General features: G+C 38.2%; 1 protein-coding gene across 2 annotated transcripts in view; it reads left to right on the top strand.

Annotated features, from left to right (window-relative positions):
* The window catches only part of LOC127640928 (arf-GAP with coiled-coil, ANK repeat and PH domain-containing protein 2-like), a 108704-nt gene that overhangs the window by 40650 nt on the left and 44904 nt on the right, over positions 1-23150 (top strand). For both annotated transcript variants that reach the window (XM_052123646.1, XM_052123644.1), the window contains exons 6-12: positions 2635-2818; positions 3450-3494; positions 3589-3684; positions 8888-8962; positions 17957-18069; positions 22488-22539; positions 22633-22733. In XM_052123646.1, the coding sequence (XP_051979606.1) occupies positions 2635-2818; positions 3450-3494; positions 3589-3684; positions 8888-8962; positions 17957-18069; positions 22488-22539; positions 22633-22733 (666 nt within the window). The remainder of the gene's footprint in view (positions 1-2634; positions 2819-3449; positions 3495-3588; positions 3685-8887; positions 8963-17956; positions 18070-22487; positions 22540-22632; positions 22734-23150) is intronic.

Genomic DNA, 23150 nt, shown 5'->3' with positions numbered 1-23150 from the left:
TGCAGGACACTCACTTCTAAGTAAACTAGCAACAGTGCTGAATTTCCTTCATTTGTAGATCATTTTTTGTACTGTGGATTGGTGAACATCCAGGTAATTTAGAAATGTTTTGTATCCTTTTCCACCATCTCTGCAATTATTCTTCTAAGGTCCTCTGACATTTGTTTTAATCAGGGCATTGTTCACAGGCTTCTTGAGAAGTTCAGATGCTGTCAGTACCCAGATTGTACTGTTTTTATACTGCAGGGAAACTCTAAAATCCACACTTTCAATCTCAGCTCTTTGACTGGAACACCATATAGCTTTTTTAGAAGTCAGAAGCCCAGAGGTTCACATATTTTCCCAGCATGGACTGTGAATAATTAATTAATAGTTAAACAACATGTTCAATAAAGACATGAAAACTACAAATATTTTTCATTACTTTAAGCAGATTGTGTTTATCTATTATTAGGACTTGGGTGAAGATCATTTTATGATCCCTCGCAATAACTTTTGCGCTCCCTCACAATAGTTAGCGTTCCCTCACAATAGTTTGCATTCCCTTGCAATAGTTAGCGTTCCCTCACAATAGTTTGCATTCCCTCGCAATAGTTAGCGTTCCCTCACAATAGTTTGCATTCCGTCGCAATAAGGTTTGCTTTTCCTCACAATGGTTAGTGTTCCCTCACAATAGTTTGCATTCTGTCACAATAAGGTTTGCTTTTCCTCACGATAGTTTGCGTTCCCACACAATAGTTTGCATTCTGTCGCAATAAGGTTTGCTTTTCCTCACGATAGTTTGCGTTCCCACACAATAGTTTGCGTTCCCTCACAATAGTTTGCGTTTCTTCACTGTAGTTAACGTTCCCTCACAATAGTTTGCGTTCCTTCGCGCTAGCTTGCATTCCGTCGCAATAAGGTTTGCTTTTCCTCACAATAGTTTGCATTCCGTCGCAATAAGGTTCGCTTTTCCTCACAATAGTTTGCGTTCCCTCTCAGTAGTTAACGTTCCCTCACATTAGTTAGTGTTCCCTCACAATAGTTTGCGTTCCCTCACTGTAGTTAACGTTACCTCACAATAGTTTGCGTTCCCTCACAATAGTTTGCGTTCCCTTGCGCTAGCTTGCATTCCGTCGCAATAAGGTTTTGCTTTTCCTCACAATAGTTTGCATTCCCTCGCAATAGCTTGCGTTCCGTCACAATAAGGTTTGCTTTTCCTCACAATAGTTAGCGTTCCCTCACAATAGTTTGCATTCCGTCGCAATAAGGTTTGCTTTTCCTCACAATAGTTTGCGTTCCCACACAATAGTTTGCGTTCCCTCACAATAGTTTGCGTTTCCTCACTGTAGTTAACGTTCCCTCACAATAGTTTGCGTTCCCTCGCGATAGCTTGCATTCCGTCGCAATAAGGTTTGCTTTTCCTCACAATAGTTAGCGTTCCCACACAATAGTTTGCGTTCCCTCACAATAGTTTGCGTTCCCTCACAATAGTTTGCTTTTCCTCACTGTAGTTAACGTTCCCTCACAATAGTTTGCGTTCCCTCACAATAGTTTGCGTTCCCTCACGCTGGCTTGCATTCCGTCGCAATAAGGTTTGCTTTTCCTCACTATAGTTAGCCTTCCCTCACAATAGTTTGCATTCCGTCGCAATAAGGTTTGCTTTTCCTCACAATAGTTTGCGTTTCCTCACAATAGTTTGCATTCCCTCGCAATAAGGTTTGCGTTTCATCGTGATAGTTTGCGTTTCATCGTGATAGTTTGCGTTTCCTCACGATAGTTAGCGTTCCCTCTCAGTGCTTAACGTTCCCTCACCATATTTAGCGTTTCCTAGCGATGGTTTGCGTTCCCTCACAATAGTTTGCATTCCCTCGCAATAAGGTTTGCGTTTCATCGTGATAGTTTGCGTTCCCTCACAATAGTTTGCATTCCCTCGCAATAAGGTTTGCTTTTCCTCACGATAGTTAACGTTCCCTCACAATAGTTAGTGTTCCCTCACAATATTTTGCGTTTCCTAGTGATGGTTTGAGTTTCCTCGTGATAATTTGCGTTTCCTCACAGTAGTTAACGTTCCCTCCCAATAGTTTGCGTTTCCTCGCGATAGTTTGCGTTTCCTCACAGTAGTTAATGTTCCCTCACAATGGTTTGCGTTTCCTCGCGATGGTTTGCTTTCCCTCACAATACTTTGCGTTCCCTCCCAATATGTTTTGAATTACCTTGTGATAGTTTGCGTTCCCTCGCAATAGTTTGCCTTCCCTCACAGTAAATGTATTATGCTTTTATAACAGTAACCACTTTATAACCTTGGAATTCGTAGTGAAACCATAGTGATAATAGGAAAACGAAAACTATGGTAATAATTTTCAGATTATTGTGGTTTTACTATATAAATAGTATAGTTTAACTTCCCGCTCATAAAAATCCCACTCTGTCCTTTAAGGGGCTCTGTAGAATGAGACTTTGACTGGTAAATAATGTCATTACAATAATATCACAAACAAATCTTGACAGCTTTTGCAATATTCATTGTTAACTGTTAATATTGCCAAGCCATGTGTGACGCTACAAATAAATACATTTTTCCATGTTTGTCATAAAGTTTATAAACAAAGTCTTCCTTATATTTATGGAATGTTATTGCTCTGTGTTTCGCAGGGACCTTCGGAAATTTAAAGAAGCTAAGAAACAATTTGACAAAGTGAGCGAAGAGAAAGAAGCAGCTCTGTCCAAAAATGCCCAAGCACCTCGCAACAAACAGCATGAGGTGGATGAGGCCACCAACATTCTCAATGCCACACGCAAGTGCTTCAGACACGTCGTTCTGGACTACGTACTGCAGGTAAGATCACTTCAACATGGCCTGATGTTAACTAACAATATGGAGCTGCAGTTTAAAAAACATCCATTGTTAATGGTTAACCTACTCATGCAGTCTTTGTACGATAACAGGCCAAACTAAAATACAGAAAGTGAAAATTGATTTGCAGACCGACATTAAGGATAAACTATTAACACTTGAAGATCGATTCATGTTACACAGTAAACATGACCTCCCTTCTCACTTCCTGGGCCGTGTACACTAGTACACTCTTAGATTTAATTATTCCTATGAGCAAGAGCATGTTCACTCTAACAGCTTTAACTTATTGATTTCTAACGTTATTACTGTAGGTTGACCTTTATTTTAAAGTTACATGTAATGGCCTGGAAACTCAAATAAATCTCTCCACCTAGTCATATTTAACTCTTTAAGTGCACTTGGCATACAGTAGCTTGGCATGCAGTACAGTGCGCATCCTGGTGGCACAGAGAGAGAACGGCTTATTTCCAGAATGAAGACTTTCCAGTTTTTAGGATTTTAGGAAGCTTGATAGTGGCCATCATTATGTAATCATCCATAGTTGATATGAGCCTACAGATGCAATAAAAGTTTCTCTGTAGTAGGAGATTTTTATTTCTTTATTTTTCAGATTAATGTGCTCCAGTCCAAGAGACGATCAGAAATCCTCAAATCGGTAAACCATTCCTGTCATGTTTTGCATCCATCATGTATAGTTAAGACTTAAAAGAAGAGACTGGTGATTGTGTAAGTGTTTTTACTCTCTCTAGATGCTGTCCTTCATGTACGCCCACCTGACGTTCTTCCATCAGGGTTATGATCTGTTCAGTGAACTACAACCCCTCATGAAAACACTCACTGGACAGGTACATTACATCTCACTGTCTGTCTGTCTGTCGAGTTTGTATGTCTTTTTATCTGTCTGTCTATCAGTATATCTGTGTATTTGTCTGTCTGGTGAATCTTTCAGTCTATCCATCTGTCTGTCAATCTATCTTTCTGTCTGTCTGACTTTTGAATCAGTTTGTCTGTCTTTCTATCTGCCTTTTTGTTGTCTTTCTGTCTATCTATCTGCATCTGACAAAATTGTCTGTCTTTCTCTCTGTCTATCTGACAAATATGGCTGTCTGTCTGTGTCTTTTGGTCTGTCTGTCTGTCTATCTATCTACTGCATCTTATCTATCTGCCTCTGACAAATTGGTCTGTCTGTCTTTCTCGCTGTCTGCCAAATCCGTCTGTCTGCCTTTCCCGCTATCTATCAATATGTCTCTCTGACTATCTAGCTGTCTATATGTCTGTATCTTTCTGTCTGTATGACTCTTTTGAATCTGTCTGTCAAGTCTATCTATCAAATCGGTCTGTCGAATCCATCTATCTAGCTGTCTGTATGTATGTCTTTCCATCCATCCATCCATCCGCCTGGCAAATCTGTCTGTCTGTCTATCTGTTTACCTATGATCTGTCTATCTGTCTGTCAAGTCTATCTATCAAATCGGTCTGTCGAATCCATCTATCTAGCTGTCTGTATGTAAGTATTTTATCCATCTATCAATCCATCCGCCTCTGATGAATCCATCTCTCTGACTGTCTTTATGTCAATCTATCTGTCTGTCTGTCGAATTATATCTGTCTGTCGAATTATATCTGTCTGTCCATCTGATGAATCACGGGGAATGTTCTCTGTATGAAAAAGCAAAAGCTTGATTTCTGTGCTAAACCTTCCAGCATTTTATTTTCACCCTCAAGGACTGACCGGCATGTGAATCCTTGTTTCCTGTGGGCAGAAATTAGAGGGTTTTCAAGACGTGTAATTGGTCAGTACTTACACTTGGCTTGCACTGAAAACAGGAAGTTAAATTGAGTGATTAAGGGGTATTCCCTGTGTGGCAGTTAAATTGAGTATGAGAGAGTTGTAAGTTCATAGTCACAGTGGATTGTAAAGCACAGGGCTGTCTGGATTTGTTTTCAGCTCTCTGTCTGACAACATGAAGCTCAAGAGAGTGGAGCGCTTATGTCGTGAGGTTTGGAGAAGCTGTCCGCAGGTTTGTGATTGTTTTCATCATGGACTGCTTAAAGATAAGAGCAAACATATTCATGAAGGACTGATAACACAATACCAGTCAACATTTTGGACACATTCTTAATGTGGTTGCTAAGGTGTTCTGTGTGGTTTTTGGTCCGTTTCTAATCAGTGACTAGGATGTTTTAGGTGTTTACTAAGGTGTAAATGAGGTGTTCTGGGTGTTTGCTACCCAGGTCAACCCAAGCCTCTATGACATTTTGGTCTATAGATATGGCTTGGGATCCTCCTTCAGTGTACAGTAAGTCTATGGGAAGTTTTCACCCATCAAACTTTATCGTAAGATCCCTTAGAAAAGTCAACAAGCCACATGATTTGAGGTGTCATTCATGTTTGTAGCAGAAAAACCGTACAGGACGAGTTTCACGCTGAAGTCTGATGTTCAGATCACTAACTTTAAATATGAGCAATAGTAATTATTCATGCTCACTGTTTTTATCAGGTGCTAAGTCTCTGTCATTAACCGAAGGCTATTATAGGCAGTGGAAACGTCTGGTTGTGACTTTGACGGGGAAAACATTTCTCATCTGACCTTATCAGCAGTGAATCTGACCGCCTTTTTCCTGCTAAACCAAAACAAACCGCTTCACCCAACTATTGTGTAATGCTGATCCATGATGGATACAGGGTTGATTACTTGCTGTATTTGAGAAAATAGAAGTGCACGTAAAGTTCATTGCTCTTCACTGCTTTCCCCTGTAAAAAAAGAAACATCTTATTAGCATCACTATTATTAATAATCATACGCAGGGTTAGGGTTAGTGTTTTGAATAAACTTCTAAACCTACAGTTAGTATTAAAAAAAACTTTTACTTTTACATTTCTGTCCAATTTTTGTCTGGCAGAGGATATGATGGGTTAAAAAACCAATAGAGTGATTCTCACTTGTCAAGAAAATGTCCTGGTCAACAAATAAGAAATAACTTTTTCAAATAGAAAATAAAGCATGTTTTTTCCTCAAAAAAGATCTTGTACCACGATGTGGAGGAAAGTTAAAGTCTGTTGCACTCTGAACAAGTAGACGTGTAACCAATAGAAGGTATTTGAGGTGAGGGGTTCAGCAGTCTATCTATAGTGAAGAAGAGGAATCTAGGATTTTGTTTGTGGCTGTCATTTTAACTTTAGAATGAAGACTTTCTGGAAGACCTCATTTCATTATTTAGTATGTTTAAAGCTGCACTACAGTACTTTGGGCTTTCTATTGACATCTGTGGTTGAAACTAGAGATGTGCGAGACTAGTCGACTAAACGGTTCGGTTAATATTTCCCCCATTAAACTGTAAACCTTTTTCATTAAGGATATCTTTTTTAAATTGATTTAATAATACAAATATTATTTTAGAAAGAGGATATCTGGAGCATATAGCAAGTTTCATTTCACCTCAGGCTGCGCATACTTCTTCTCTCTCTCACTCGCGTCACGCAGGAAAATGTCCTCTTGCTAGACAAGCAAACTCAGCAAAGTAGTTATGAAATCACTTCGGTGGTGGTGCGGGAAGCGGATTTCCAAACTTTTGAAAGTCCCTATAGATGTTTTCACATTTGAGTCTTTTTTAATCGGTGCTTGCTTGTATGTTATTTTTCCATTGTGCAGGCCATTTCAAGCACAGGATAGCCGCCTCACATGAGAGTGATGTCAACATTGTCACCTGAGGCTGCTATCCTGTGCTTGAAAAAGCCTGCACAATGGAGAAATAACATGAATTTTGCTCATCAAATAAGATATGCTTGTGAGCAAGAAAATGACTGTTTTAGGCTAGGTATGCCATTTTATACTCAGACTGATAAAGAAGGCTAATTTCAAAGACGTGCCGACTACTTAAGCAGGTTAAGCTATCTTTTATTCTGTGTGCACGTCATATTTAGAGAACATTACATCACAGTATTATTTTTTTCTATCCTATAGCTACCTGTTTCACTTTTAGCTACTTTGTTTTACATCGCAACTGTTATTGGTAAACGTTCTTTACTGAACAGCTGTCATATTAGATCAATGGTACTGCACAACGAAACATTGTGAAATACGAACAAATTTTCAGCGCATATTTTTTTATCTTGTAGATTTAGCTTAGCCTACCTGTTAATTAATTCATTTCAACAATGTACTGACTGTTTTAATAAGTAATTTTAATTTACATTCCGTTTAGTACATGCTGGGTTGCTCTATTGGTCCTGCACTATTCATTTGATTATTTTCAACAAATATCCGCCAACCTTGATTCAGTGAATGCGTGTCATGTTCTATATTTAATGTAAAATGGTCATAATGCAATGCGAGCATGTCGCAGATAAATGCCCTTTTTCAGTGGAATTTGAAATAGATTAAGTATTTTAAATTGCTCGCATAAACTATTTTTTTGTACTGTTTTATGAAGGTGGGTTTCTTTTTAGAATAGTCGATTTCAAAATATTCATTTAAACGTCAGTTAAATTAGTCATTCTGCACCTCCCTTGTTGAAACCTAAAATTGCAAGTAACTTGCAGAAGTTTCCTTTATGGTTTCTTTGACAGTAAACTTATACCGTAATGAGAGATGGTTACACGCTAAACAAATTAATATACACTGATGAGCCAAAACATTATGAACACTCACAGGTGAAGCGAATAACATTGATTATCTCCTAACAAGGCCACATGTCATAGTCTGGGTAGATTAGATGGTAAGTGAACAATCAGTTCTTGTAGTAAACGTGTTGAATGCAGGAGAAATGGGCAGGATTAAAGACCTGAGCGACTTTGACAAGGGCCAAATTGTTATGGCTAGACGACTGGGTCAGAGCATCTCTGAAACCGCAAGGTCTGTGGGGTGCTCCCAATAAGTAGTGGTGAGTACCTACCGACAGTGGTCTGAGGAGGGACAAACCACAAATCAGCGACAGGGTGTGGGGCGCCCAATGCTCATCGATGTGTGAGGGCAATGAAGGCTATCTCATCTGGTCTGAATTGACAGAAGGTCTACTGTGGCACAAGTCACAGAAAACTTTAATGATGTTACGGGAGGAATGTCACATCACACAGTGCATCACACCCTCCTGTGTAGGGGGCTTCACTGTAGGGATGGTATTGGCCAGGTGAAGAGCGGTGCCTGGTTTCCTCCAGACATGACCCTTGCCATTCAGGCCTAAGAGTTCAATCTTTGTTTCATCAGACCAGATTATTTTATTTCTCATTATCTGAGAGTCCTTCAGGTGACTTTTGACAACTCCAGACAGGCTGTGGTTTCTGTCTGCCATACAGGCCTGTTTGGTGGAGTGCTGCAGAGATGGTTGTTCTTCTGGAAGTTTCTCCTCTCTCAACAGAGAAACACTGGAGCTCTGTCAGAGTGACCATCAGGTTCTTGGTCACCTCCCCGACTAAGGCCCTTCTCCCCCGATCGCTCAGTTTGGCCGGGCGGCCAGCTCTAGGAAGAGTCCTGGTGGTTCCAAACTTCCATTTATGGATGATGGAGGCCACTGTGCTCAATGGGACCTTCAATGCAGCAGACATTTTTCTGTACCCTTCCCCAGATCTGTGGCATGATACAATCCTGTCTCGGAGGTCTACAGACAATTCCTTGGACTTCATGGCTTGGTTTGTGCTCTGACATGCACGGTTAACTGTGGGACCTTATATAGACAGGTGTGTGCCTTTCCATATCATGTCCAACAACTGAATTTACCACAGGTGGACTCCAATCAAGTTGTAGAAACATCTCAAGGATGATCAGTGGAAACAGGATGCAACTGAGCTCAATTTTGAGTGTCATGGCAAAGGCTGTGAATACTTATGCAAATGTGAATTGTTTTTTTTGTTTTGTAAATTTGCAAAGATTTCAAACAACCTTCTTTCATGTTGTCATTATGGGGTATTGTTTGTTGAATTTTGAGGAAAATAATTAATTTAATCCATTTTGGAATAAGGCTGTAACCTAAAAAAATATGGAAAAAGTGAAGCGCTGTGAATACTTTACGGGTGCACCGTATCAATTTATATTGTTGTATCTCTTCCAGCTGGATCAACTGGTGATGGACTCAGCGAAAGATAGGAAGGATATGGAGACCAAACACTCCACTATACAACAGAAGGTACGAGACCTCCTTCAAACAAACACTCATGATCACTTCTGCTGTAGGTAAAACCCTTATTTAGGGGTTTTCTGAATGTTTGTGTTCTTCCTTTCACCTCATTCTAAAGAATGCAATACTGCAATGGAACAACATTTAGCTGTTTCTAAATGTATTTATCTTCGAAGTGACAAAAGCACAATCAATCAAAAAACATTTAATTGAGTTTGTGTACTCATTTACTCATGTATTACTATTATTCTAAAATGTGACAAATAGCAATAATAAAGTCCTCAAAACTATGGAATAACACAAATGGATGTATGGGAATTATGTGATGAACAATAACAACAAAAAAGTGAAACAAAACCTACAAAACACACATACTGTAGAGAGTCATGTTGAAGCTTTTGCCTTTTCTCAAGTTTATGAGTAAACAATCGATGTAATAAAGTCACTGTTATTACAGTAGAGCTGTTCATCTTTCTGGATCACAGCTGAACATGTTGGAAGATTTTAACTGAATCCTGGCACATGGCAGATGCAGTAGTGTGGTTTATGTAGTAAAATGAAACCCAGTCATGACCTCCTTTAAGAAGGATCTCTGAAGTGCTAAACTTTAACAGTTGTTAGGGTGTACAGGTACATCCACCAGGAAACCAAGGTATGTTTGCAAGTTGCAATACTGCTACAATGAGCACTTCTGAGGAAAAACTAGTCACTGGATTTGTGAGGTTCATGATATCAAATGTTTGATTGTAATTCAGAGTATATAAGATTTCCACAAGAACTATAACAAATTAATAAGGCCTCCTTTTGTTGGCACTCACCATGTACAATGAGAGGGCTGGGCTTGTGTGTCGATCTGCATCTTGTCAAATTCTGGCATTACATTGAGTCATCTCTCATGTTATATCTGACTTGTTGTATCATATTTGGTTTTGGTTCATGGTTCGGTTTAGAGTTTGGGTTAGACTTTATGGGTAGGTTTAGGTTTGGGTTAGGGGTTTGGAAAAATCATAAGAACTTTGTTTGTTTGTTTATAATTTTTTCTCTTTGGGAGTAAAAGGTGTACATCTTATAATGCGGCTTGATGAGCATGTTAATCTAGAGTAAACATATGTGGAGGTTCATGCTATTCACCATTTCATCCACGCACAACTTTCCATGAGCCCCACCGAGACCGAGAACCACCAAATAGTGACCACGAGAAAGGTAAGCCAATTGGTTGCTTAGGAAGACTGGCTGGATTCACTCAGCACAACCTGGATTTCAACTTCCAACTCCAGCATTGGTAGTCAGCGTCTTTGCTCGCTGAGCTTCCCAGGCCCCTGAAAATGATTGCGCTCCCTTTATTTAGTTGATACACAAGTGCGAGCTAATCAAGCTCAGTACAGGGAGAGATGCACAAGTGTTTTGAGCACTCTTTCTTATTTCCTTAACCTCAAATGGCAATGAGATGAATCACTTTTCTTGAAGCAATTCACAACTATTAATAAATGTCCCAGCACTGCAGAATAAATTTTAGGATGCGTGGTATCGGAACATTTTATCGAGAATAAGTACATGAGCAGAGTATCTAACCCCATACCAGTCTTATAACAAACGCTTTCAATCGCTGGGGAGCCCTTGGCCTGATGTACACCTCCATCTTTCCCTGGGGAAGGGCATGCTTTAAGCCCAATCTGCCGGCATGAAATTCCTGTCTACCTGGATGAGGGAGGGGGCAAGGGGAGGGAAACAGAAATCATTTAAATGGGGGTACTTCCTGTAACAGTGTCTGACCTCCCAAAAAAACACTGTAAAATTTAAACGAGAGGGAAAAGACCAACGGAGAGCGACAATGAGAGAGAGAGAGAGAGAGAGGAGAGAGTTGGAAAAAAAAAAAAACCTACTTGCCGGTTCTCCGTTACACCGTCGCATGGTCCTCGATCACTTCTCCACCCTCTCAGGCGGACGACAGCCGCTTCTCCCCGGGCGGACCGGAGTCAGACTCACGACCCCTGGCGGTCAAAACGCCCCTCTGCGTTCTCAGTGACTATTGGGGACACTCCGCCGCCTCTGGCAGCAGCCCTACCGCTCCAGGCGGTCGGGGAGACACTTCCGTCCTCCCCTCACAGACGGCGGTCTTCCTTCGACCCCTCCGCGTTTCTGGGGGATGGCAGGGCTCTCCTCCGCCCCTGGCAGCGGCTCCATCGCTCCAGGTGGTCGGGGAGTCCAGTCCCCACTCGCCTCGCAGACGGCGGCCGTTCACCGCGTCCGGGCGGTCAGTCTACTCCCTTCCCCTGGTGGATGGCAGTGGCGCTCCCTTGGGTGGACGGCAGTGTCGAGGACTCCGCGACAGGCATCCCTCCTCCTTCCCGGGCTTCGGCATCAGTTTAACACAGTTCGAGGAGGCGAAAACCAGCTTGTCAATATAAATAATATTTGAATGCTTAACTTAAACAAAAGACAACACACACATGTCCGTAAACTCTCGCTCTCGTCACACCACCGTCTGCCATCGGCCTTTATCCCTCTCTGATGCTTAATTAGCCTGATAAGGGACCGGGTGTGTATAATCACAACCCGGCCCTGCCACACTGTATTAATAACCAGCCCTATAAGATAATTAAATGTAATCTCCTGCAACCCCATCTGACCACATGGGGTCACAACCTCAAGTTTGAGAGTCTCTGTATGTTTGTGTGTATATGCAATGCTGTATCTCTTATGCCACATTGAGCACATAGTAATTAATGTTGCTTGTCCTTGATGTTTGAAGCATGACTCTCACACCTTCAGCAGATCTTTTTATGTTTTCCTCTCTCACTTTCTCTCTCTCTCTCTCTCTCTCTCTCTCTCATTGGCTGTATCAGCAGTTTTTAACATGGTCTCTCTTCTTTTCTGTCTGCTCACGTGAGGCTGCACTGCAGGTGAGTCTGTCGCTCTTGTCCTTTCTTTCTGAGTGCTGCATGAATCACGTTACATTAATAAAGTACAGAGTCATTACTATGTTAATCAAACTGTGGCTGTTGGTCAGAAGGTCAAAAGTAAGGTACAATGTGCAGTCAGCGGGTCATTGTTGTAAAATAAACCCAGACAAAGTTGATCAGGTCTCTTAATTCACTCTTGCACTTAAGGTAGTACACTATCAAATGTAAATGTTTAATGTGATACCTGCTCTTCTGGATTGTTGAATCCATACCATGAGCCACGGTTAATGAATTCATTCATCAACCACAAAAACCCACACTAGATCTGTGTCATGCTTTGACAGTGACTCTTTTGGTGTTCATACACATGTACACTTCGAAAAGCACACTTACTATGTGTAGAGTGGCTTATTTTAGTGAGGTAGATCTTGGACAACACTGACGGGATGGTCACCGTAACCACTGCTAACACACAGACACGAACACTGGTCTCTTTGACATGAAGATCTTCAGTCGCTTCCACTATGTGTGGTATCTGGTGAGTTTATACAAATATATACACCTAACTTTGCTGTTAAATCAATGATAGTGTGTGATGTTATGGTGTTATGGTGTTTAGCTATCAGAGTATTTTTAGCCAGACTGTGCCATCTGTTGGCATAGGCGTTGAATGTTGTTGACATCTTTTTTTTTTTTTTAACATAGACATCCACATCTTTGTCATCCTCTATCCTGTATTATGTCATCGCTATTATGGGGTCACTTGTCCTTGTTTTCTGTTTGTGTGGTTCATTTGGCTTGCTGTTTCTGTTGAGATTTGTTTTAATTCAGCATTAATTTGTGTTTATCAGTGGTTCCCAAATTTTCCCTTTCTTATCTTTTGGCAATTTTCAAGCATTGCAAAAAAATTCTAAATAGCTCCGATGTTATCACATTTTTAACTATAATCGAAATAAAATGCCACATGATCTTCAGCAAATATTAACCGTAGAAACAATTATAAATGACAAATATGCAAGCAGTTTGGAAAAGTGGAGAAAATGATAAAAACTGCCAAATTTGAAAGAACAGATCTGCCTGGGGCAAAGTAATTTCATCACTAAGTACTCTAGTTATTTTGTAGGAATGGTGTTTCCAGACTTAAAAGGATTAGCCAAACAAAATGTATGTCTTTGATTTAATGTACTTTTTTAAATTTGTCCTGGACTGTTTTTTCCGACGCATCACCTAGAATCATGTTACCAGCCAAATTATTATACAGCAAATAGTTTAGAAGATATAAGCCAATGAATGTTTTGGCCATGGCCCAAATTCACTTCTCAACCTATATCTTCTAACCAATATGTCAAATCAAAATTATTTTGAAATGTTTTTGTTATGAGGTTCTCTTGATAAGACCAATGGTCTAGGAGGAGTTTAAAAACAAAATGGTGGGACAATATTATAGACGTAATTAACATATTTATTCCACATCCAGTTGTTAAAATTGGATTTCGGATTTAGCTGCCCAGACACTTAGGACAGAAAAAGAATTAGAAGAAAATGAGCACAAATGGGGTTTCAGCACCTTTGGAAGACATATTGTAATATACATTTTTCATGAAAATGTAAATTTATGTGACTCTGTATTGTATGTACACAACAGTAGGCAAATGACTTAAAAATGTTTATTGCAAGATGAAAGGAACAATAATTTGGTGCTTGAACGCCAATTATAATGTAATACTTATGTTTGTAATATGACATTTTTATTACAAATATGAAATCCGTCTTTGAACAGCTAACCTATGAGAGGAACTGCAAGTATGTTGCAGTCTTTGAAGTGTGAACAGTGGAAAAGTCTCAAGTGAGAACGGGCGAGCTGATATAAGCTCATGACTGCTTGATCAGGTTACAAAGAGATGGAAACCAGATCTGCTTTTTAGTAATGCTCGATCCATTTAATCACTTGTGTGGATGTAAACCTACAACGAGAGAGTCACACTGAGGGTCAGGCCCTGCCATGACAGTCATAACTGCCCAATTCTTTTTTCCCCTTTAATTTAAGTATTAAATGAGGTATAGCTTAGTGATGAAAAATGTGGGCTGGTAAACCTCATTAAGGACGATCCAATGTACACTTGATTTGACTTAACCTCAGGTTACTTCACAGTGCTCTTTACTCGTCAAGAGAAGTTTAAACAGAAGTTTAACTCACACTTATGCAATAACACAGCGTTGTCTCCAATTATTTATGGCAAGATCTTTCTACATTTAATCATGTGCAGGATATGAATTATAGATATCTAAAATTCTATTTTCACTAGGTAAAATGCTAGTGTGTGATATCAGTAATGAGGTTTTCACTAGTTCAAATGTTAATTCTTGATACGTCATTATTTTTGAGCACGTATTGTTTACAAGTGAACCTAAATACTATTATAAAAATGGGCATTTTTACTAGTAGTATCTCCGTTTCTTATATCCATAGTTAGCATTTTAACAAGTAAAAATGTAATTATATTAAATTATAATGAATTAGATATTTATAATGCATATTCTGTTGGCCATATCCATTGTAATATGAATTAATAGGAACATATTTCTGGTTTGGTGTTGATGAATGGCTACTCCTGCCATACTGATAGTGCTGTTAGGGTACATAAATGTTGAAAAACACTATTTTAGAAGAAGTAAATTAACCATCCAGAGCAGATTCAACTAGATTCATGTTGTATACAGGTCGGGCTGTAAATGTACCTCCTCTACTAGTATGTCACGCTTACCTGCTGTCACCTGGTTAAGGTTTCATTCCAGCATAAAAAAACAAATGCACAGGATCCAGTGACAGCCGCGCTAGTGTTACACATGTTCTGCTAGTCTGAGCTCAGTCAGGCTTTGCTAAACTAGTCTGAGATCAGACAAGATCATATGACATCTACAGGAAGCAGGGATCCTTGATTACTCTAACTTGGTATAAACTTGGTTTTCTTAAATTAACAGAACATTGGGACTCATTAATGAGCAGAAAAAATGTTTGTGTAAATTTTATGTAAACATTTTCTGCCGAAAATTGTCGGATTCATGAAAGTTTTTGTATTTTCAAAATGTTAGGATTTACACCTGCTTCTGACCACATGTAAATCATGTGTAAGACATCTGAACATATTGTCTTCTTTCGGGCAAAACTGTCATGACTGTTTTTTTTTTTCAACCAGCCTACCCTATAAGGGAAAACACATGTAAAATCCCACAAACAGTATAGCTTGCAAATCTGTAATATCATACTGCATTTTGGTCAAAGATTTTCTTCAAGCATTCTATTAATTTCTCTTAAGACTCTTCCGTTTGCACATATATTACTGTTACCATCAGGATTATGCTGACGATGTGCTGCGAACTGAACCAGAGATGGTTAATGGTAGTGGACAACTTCCTGCCAGCGTGAACGGAACATGTTTTACACGCATACAAACCATTTTTACAGCTTGAACTGTTTGATTCACAAAAGAGCCTCCGATGACATCAAAAACATGCGATGACTGTAAGTCCTGACTTTCTTTGAGACGCTACTGTGCTTGATAAATCAACATTTTAAAATGGGAATGTGCTTAATTGATAAAAATGATTTAATTACTGTTAAAAGCATTTATTAACGAGTCTGGTGCGTTCCTTATATGGCATTTTCATGGGCGTGGATTATGATAATTGTGAAATAAATGTGCAGACGCCCCTCTTTACGAATGTTTGGAATTCACTAACATACTCACGTTTTACTAACAAATCTGGGGAGTACAAAGCGTTAGTGAATCCGTCAGATAGTTTTCGGGAAAGTCCAACTTACTCAGAATTGAATCATATATTATACAAAAGTTTTATGAATGAGGCCCATTGTGTGTGCTTTGTGTATGGTTTTGCCATAACAGTCAATATGTTAGTTGACGTGTGACGTACTCCATCTAATACGGTTTTAAACATCATTTTGCCAATTTCAAATTATTATGCATGCAGCTTTCATGAGCTCATTTTTAATGATGATTCAAAAGGAATTATGACTTAAAATATACTCTCTTCCGTATATATTAATATATAGGTGTTACTTGAACTTCGAGCAATTTCATACCCCATGAAAAGATTTATATGAAAACTAACAAGCTTTTTTTCTTTCTGTAATATGAAAGTCTTATTAAAACTGACATGAGATGACATATGAGATAAATTATATTTGATGAAACCAGAAAAAAACAAGGTAAATATCACAAGCAGAATATTTGTATTAAGCTTAATTTCCAGTCAAACTGTAATTTTGCTACATTATGCAAAAAAGTGTGAAACTATCATATGCAGTGCATTCAGGAAGTATTCAGAACCCTTCTTTTTAAAATGCTTTAAATAAAATAAAAAATTCCACATCAGTCTCCATACCCCATAATGACAAAGCAAAAAACAGATTTTTGATAACTTTGAAAATTCATTAAAAAGTAAAAACTGAAATATCACATTGACATAAGTATTCAGACTTTTACCTTAACTCAGTACTTAGTTGAAGCACCTTTAGCAGCGGTTACAGCCTCAAGTCTTTTTGGGTATGACGCGACAAGCTTTTAACACTTGGATTTGGGGATTTTCTGCCATTCTCCTCAGCAGATCCTCTCAAGCTATGTCAGGTTGGATGGAGAACGTCGGTGGACAGTAATTTTCAGAACTCTATTGGGTTCAACTCTGGGCTCTGGCTGGATCACTCAAGGCCATTCACAGAGTTGTCCCAATGCCACTCTTGCATTGTCTTGGCTGTGTGCATTGTCTTGTTGGACGGTGAACCCTCTGGCCAGTCTGAGGTCCTGAGCTCTCTGGACCAGGTTTTCAATTAGGATATCTCTGTATTTTGCTGCGTTCTGCTTCCCTTCAACCCTGACCAGTCCCCCAGTCCCTGCCGCTGAAAAACACCCCCACAGCATGATGCTACCACGACCATGCACCGTTGGGATGGTATTGCGCAGGTGATGAGCAGTGCCTGGTTTTCTCCAGACATTATGCTTGGAATTGATGCCCAACAGTTCAATCTTCGTTTCATCAGACCAGAGAATCTTGTTTCTCACAGTCTGAGAGTCCTTTAGGTGCTTTTTTTGTTTCTTGCACTGAGGAGAGTCTTCCAGCTCTAGGAAGAGTCCTAAATGTTCCAAACTTCCATTTAAGAATTATGGAGGCCATTGTGCTCTCGGAAAACTTCACTGCAGCCAAAACTTTTTTGTAGCATTGCCCAGATCTGTGCCTCATCTCTGAGCTCTGCTGGCAGTTCTTTTGGGCAGTTCATGGCTGGGTTTTTGCTCTGATATGCATTTTCAGCTGTGAGACCTTATATACACAGGTGTGTGCCTTTCCAAATCATGTCCAATCAATTACATTTTGCCACAGGTGGACTAATAAAAGTGTAGAAATATCTCAAAGATGATCCAGAGAAATGGGATGCACCTTAGCTAAATTTCAAGTGTCATAGCAAAGGGTCTGAATACTTATGTCAGTGTGTTATTTCAGTTTTTTGCTTTGTCATTATGGGGTATGAGTGTAAATTGATCTGATGATGATAATAATAATAATAATAATTAAAATAATTTTAGCATTAAGCTGCAACATAACAAAATGTGAGAAAATTAAGGGGTCTGAATACTTTTTGAATGCACTGTAATTGTGTATTTAGGATACATACAATGTTAGCTATGGAATTAGCTTTAGCAAAACAAAGTAGTCAGGCATTTAATTTCAAAAACATTAAATTTTTTATTTCCATCAGCGTCATTTCCACCACAGAGTCCTGTTAACCACAATACACAATTTGAAATGTGTTGGAAATGACACTGTAGAGGGAATTTTCAAGATTTTCTGAAAAAATTACATAAATCTCCTATGCTGCTGGACATTTTTGAAAACAAATTTGTAGACTTTTTTTTTTTTTCTTTGTTTTTCAGTCCACTGTGCTAAAAGTACCTGAAGTTGAAGAAACGGCCATATATTTTAACCTAAATTCTTGATGTCTATCAAATGTCAAAAAAGGCACAATTGAACAAGTTGTGGTCATAATTTTATCGTTTGTTAATGAAATCCCCTCTTTATCTTTGTTCAGGAGTTTGTGAATGATGAGACCAAATTGGAGTATAATGTGGATGCAGAGAATGGGATTGTCATGGAGGGATATCTGTTCAAGAGAGCCAGTAATGCCTTCAAAACATGGAACCGGTCAGTGATATGAACAGAGGCCTTGCCTTAGATGACACATTCATATTGTCTCTAGGTGTTTTATGGACTGATGGCTAATGGCTTAGTTAATGGATAATTCTAGGTACGCATATGTACATTACTGAGACATCTAAAAATGGTGCATCATCTGGAGAGCATCACATTTTCAACATGTTTGTCAAACATCCAATGAACATCCTAAAGGACACAATGAAAAGGGAAAGGTGACCAAGTTATGCCAAGTTCAAAAAAATGACTTAATCATATGATATATATGTGAGTATATATGGAATTACTGATGCTCACCTGGTACAGCATGTCTCCTGTAATGCCAAGTTTATGGCTTCATTTCCCAAAGAACACACATACTGATAAAATGTGTAAGGAAGTCCAGGGTTAGTTCTCACACTTTTTTACTCCATTGAATATTTCTCATTGTAGGTTTATTTTTGGAAAGTTTGTTTATACACATCCACATACCTTGCGCTGTAGAACATTTTTACAGTTCTTGCTCAGGACAAAAGATACAGTTGAACAGACGTTTGACCTTTTCGCTGACCCATTGGGTTATATCATCACACTATACTGTATGGGGTAAATTGTCACATTGGAACTTGCCATTAAACCAGTGGTGTAGTTTTCATATGAACATTGGGGGGTGACGGGGGAACGTGTCCCCACCATCACAACCACCAAAACAAAATCTACACCTCTCTGTAAATCTAATAGATGTGACAACATGTCCCAATAAAAGTGTGACCATATGCCCAACCTGAATCTTAAGAAAATTCCTTTGACCAAAGAACACATTGAAGTCTTCATAAAACAGTTGACCGCTGCTTTGATGTATGCCATTGTCTTTGATTACATTCACTTGTTTACCCAAGAGCTATAACGAAATATGATGATTAGTAAAAGTTTACTTTTGGGTAGAATTCACTGAAATTATTCTAATTTAAGAGGGTTTTGAACTGGGGTGAGTAAAATATCGATTTCTACAACAAATTGTTATTTTCAGTTGAAGATCCCAAGATCGTTCTATTACTCTGTGGCAACTCTCTACAATGTAAAGAATAAATCACTTGCATATGCGAGCACATTTTACGATATGCGAATAAAAATGTCTGATTAGCCACTGGCTGGTAAATGTTCAGATTTTACTCACCAGTAATTGAGTAGTATGGTGGCAAAGAAATTTACCAGCAAGATCCTTTCACTGCGTATTGAGATTAAAAGTTTGGTTTACTCGTTCAGTGTAATGTGTGTCCAAAGACGAGATCATGTAATCCATTTTTTCTTTTAATACACTTTTGATTCTTCACATTTTATTGTTGACCATATAAACAAACAAACAAACATTTAATTGTATTGCACGGATGCGGTAAATAAGCCGTACCACTCTTGTTAAAATGCACTCAACCGAAACATTTCTATGAGGTGCTCGCTGGACTGCTGCTATTCTTTAAAGAATAGTTCACCCAAAAAAAAAAAAATTCTCATGATTTACTCACCTTTAAGCCATCCCAGATGTGTATGACTTTCCTTCTTCAGCAGAACAGAAATGAAGATGTTTATAAGCACAGTTCAGCTCTGTTTGTCTGTACAATGCATGTGAATGGGTGCCATCAGGCTGCTGGCTGTTTGATGATCCAAAAGACAGATTTAGGCAACATGAAAGTAATCCACACGTCTCCAGTCGATCAATTAATTGTCTTCTGAAGCAAACCGATAGGTTGGTATAAGAAACAAATCAATAATTAAACGTTTTTAAACTTTAAATCGTTGTTTCCGACCAGCTTTGTATTGCTGTTTGAAATGACCTAATGCTCACGTGATGTTCGTTCCTCTGTTGTATACAATGTTGTTCTTACATCACTGATGCATCGACTGTTGGCAGGAAGCGATTTTTAAAGTTAATAAAGTTTTAATTATCTTTTTTTTTTTTTTTTAACCTATAGATTTGCTTCAGAAGACATTAATTGATCAAAAATATTATGTGTAAATTACTTTTATGTTGCCTAAATATGTCTATTGGATCATCAAACAGCCAGCAGCCTGATGGCACCCATTCACATGCATTGTATGGATAAACAGAGCTGAAATGTGCTTATAAACATCTTCATTTCAGTTCTGCTGAAGAAGGAAAGTCATACACATCTGGAATGGCTTCAAGGTGAGTAAATCAAACATAACATTTTTGGGTGAACGAACCCTTTAAAGAGACAATATTGTTTAAGTGCTTACTGTACAAATCAATATAAATACTTGTGAACAGTCCAGATCATGCATGTATACAATAAACATATAATATATGCAGTTATATACACTGGCGTCCAAAGGTTTGGAATAATGTACAGATTTTGATGTTCCGGAAGGAAATTGGTACTTTATTTCACCAAAGTGGCATTCAGCTGATCACAAAGTATAGTCAGGACATTACTGATGTAAACAGCACCATCACTATTTGAAAAAAGTAATTTTTGATCAAATCTAGACAGCATCATCACTCCAACACCTTATCCTTGAGTAATCATGCTAAATTGATCATTTGGTACTAGAAAACCACTTCCATTATATCAAACACAGTTGAAAGAGATTTGGTTCATTAAATGAACCAAATGAGTTCTTTGTGTTTGAGTTGTCACAGTATACAATAGACTGGCATGTCTTAAGGTGATTATTAGGTGAAAAATGGCAAAACAGAAACAGCTTTCTCTACAAACTCATCAGTCAATCATTGTTTTGAGGAATGAAGGTGATACAATGCTTGAAATTGCCAAAAACTGAAGATTTCATTCAAAGGTGTACACTACAGTCTTCAAAGACAAAGGACAACTGTCTCTAACAAGGACAGAAAGAGATGTGGAAGACCAGATGTACAACTAAACAAGAGGATAAGTACATCAGAGTCTCTAGTTTGAGAAGTAGACACCTCACATGTCCTCGGCTGACAGCTTCATTGAATTCTACCCGCTCAACACCAGTTTCATGTACAACAGTAAAGAGAAGACTCAGGGGTGCAGGACTTATGGGAAGAATTACAAAGAAAAAGACACTTTTGAAACAAAATGGCAAAAAGAAAAGTTTAGAATGGACAAAGAAACAGCCATTGGACAACAGATAATTGGAAAAGAGTGTTATGGATCTTAACCCTATTGAGCTTTTGTGGGAAATTGGTTAATCATATTTTATCGTAATTATTTAAATATATACACTACCGGTCAAAAGTTTAGGGTCACTTATTCTTTATTATATTATTTTTTTTTCCCCCATTTTAGAATAATAGTAAAGTCGTCAAAATTATGCTATAACATAAATGGAACTATGGGAATTATGTTGTGACTAAACTAAATCAAAACTGTTATATTTTAGCATCTTCAAAGTGTCCACACTTTGTCTAGATTTTGTCAGACATGTATTCTTGACATTTTCTCAAGCAACTTTTTGAGGTACCACCCTGAGATGCTTTTTAAACAGTATTGAAGGAGTTCCCATCTATGTTGGGCACTTATTGGCTGCTTTTCTTTATTATTTGGTCCAAGTCATCAATTTCAAAACCTTTTTTTTTTTTAAATAATATTTTAGTTTTGTAATTAAATAAAGTCATATTTTGGCACAATTATATTTTTGTCTACAAAACAAATTTCAGGCAAGTTTTTCAAAAGTTTTGACCAGTAGTGTACATGTTAAAGTGTTTTTTTTTTTTGTGTGTAGAGTTAATTATATACATTTTTACAAGTATAAATATTTGTTACAAGTATATGTTTACATTCCAAAAAAAATCAGTGGATGTGCTGTAATTAAAAGTTGTGTAAAAGCTTCTGCTGTTTTCCAGTGGAAGTTTTTAATAATAGGATCAAATGGGCAGATTCAATTCATATCAAGCTTTATTGGCAAAAGAAAACTTTGTGTACATTGCCAATGCTTTTTAAGACATTAAACAAACAAATTGAATGCTGAATTTTACAAATAAGTCCAAATCAAATTGAATTTGTAATCAAATTTAATAAAGAGCTTGTGCATCAAAATCTAATTGGGAAATATGTATCAATATGCAGCCCTAGTTTTGAACTGGGTGTCTGAAAGATACAAGATACAAAACCACTGCTAGAGAAAACAAATATTTGTTCAATTCGACTTTTGACTCTAAATCGTATTGTTACTGAGATATAGTCCTTATGACTATTTATTTTGAATGGACAAAGTCATTTTTGATAAAATCTGCCAAATGAATAAAATGTAAGTCTTTGAAAATCTTCTGAAGCAATACAATACACATTTTAGCTATGTGTTGCAGGTGAAATGCTCTACAGTCTTCTGGATGAATATGCACACATTGAATAGACATCTCAGCAATGTAGGTGTGTATCAGGTTTAGTAATTTGCCATGTCTTGTTGATAATTGTGTTTTTTTGCAGACGGTGGTTCACAATTCAAAACAATCAGCTAGTGTACCAGAAAAAATTTAAGGTAAACCTCATGCCACCATTACTCATAAATAGCTTCTTTATCTAGATGTGTTTTTGAAGCTAACAGACCTTTGTTTTGGTGTGTATTTTCCAGGATAACCCTACTGTTGTGGTGGAAGACTTACGGTTATGCACCGTCAAACACTGCGAGGACATCGAACGCCGCTTCTGTTTCGAAGTTGTGTCTCCAACAAAGTGAGTCTAAGTACAAGGGCTGAATTATTAAACATTATACCACTCCACTGTTGAATACTCTGTTTTTTGACAGATGTTCCAAGGTGTTGATTTATAGAGCGCGTTAGTGCCCACCTACTTTTTCAGCCATGTTGGTTCTGGAAGTATTTTTCCCATTCATTTTATCCATAGGGGTTTTATAAAGTCCTTCATAAAAGAGTTCTAAGCCATGAACCAAACCAACTAGCTCTGAGGTGAATCACAACATTACAAACTTTGATTTGAAGCAAAAAAGTATTTGAAAATTGGACAAAAAGACGAAGGTACAAGAATTCCTGCGGCATCCTGAAACTACTTCATAGCTGCTCAGTTATAGAAAATTAATCAACACCTTGGAGTGTCTGTAAACCATTTAGAATCTTCACAGATATTCACAGA

Source organism: Xyrauchen texanus, chromosome 50 (assembly GCF_025860055.1).
Source record: "Xyrauchen texanus isolate HMW12.3.18 chromosome 50, RBS_HiC_50CHRs, whole genome shotgun sequence".
NCBI lineage: Eukaryota > Metazoa > Chordata > Actinopteri > Cypriniformes > Catostomidae > Xyrauchen > Xyrauchen texanus.
The sequence above is the reverse complement of the archived record's forward strand: the minus strand, read 5'-3'. Positions and strand labels throughout refer to the sequence as shown.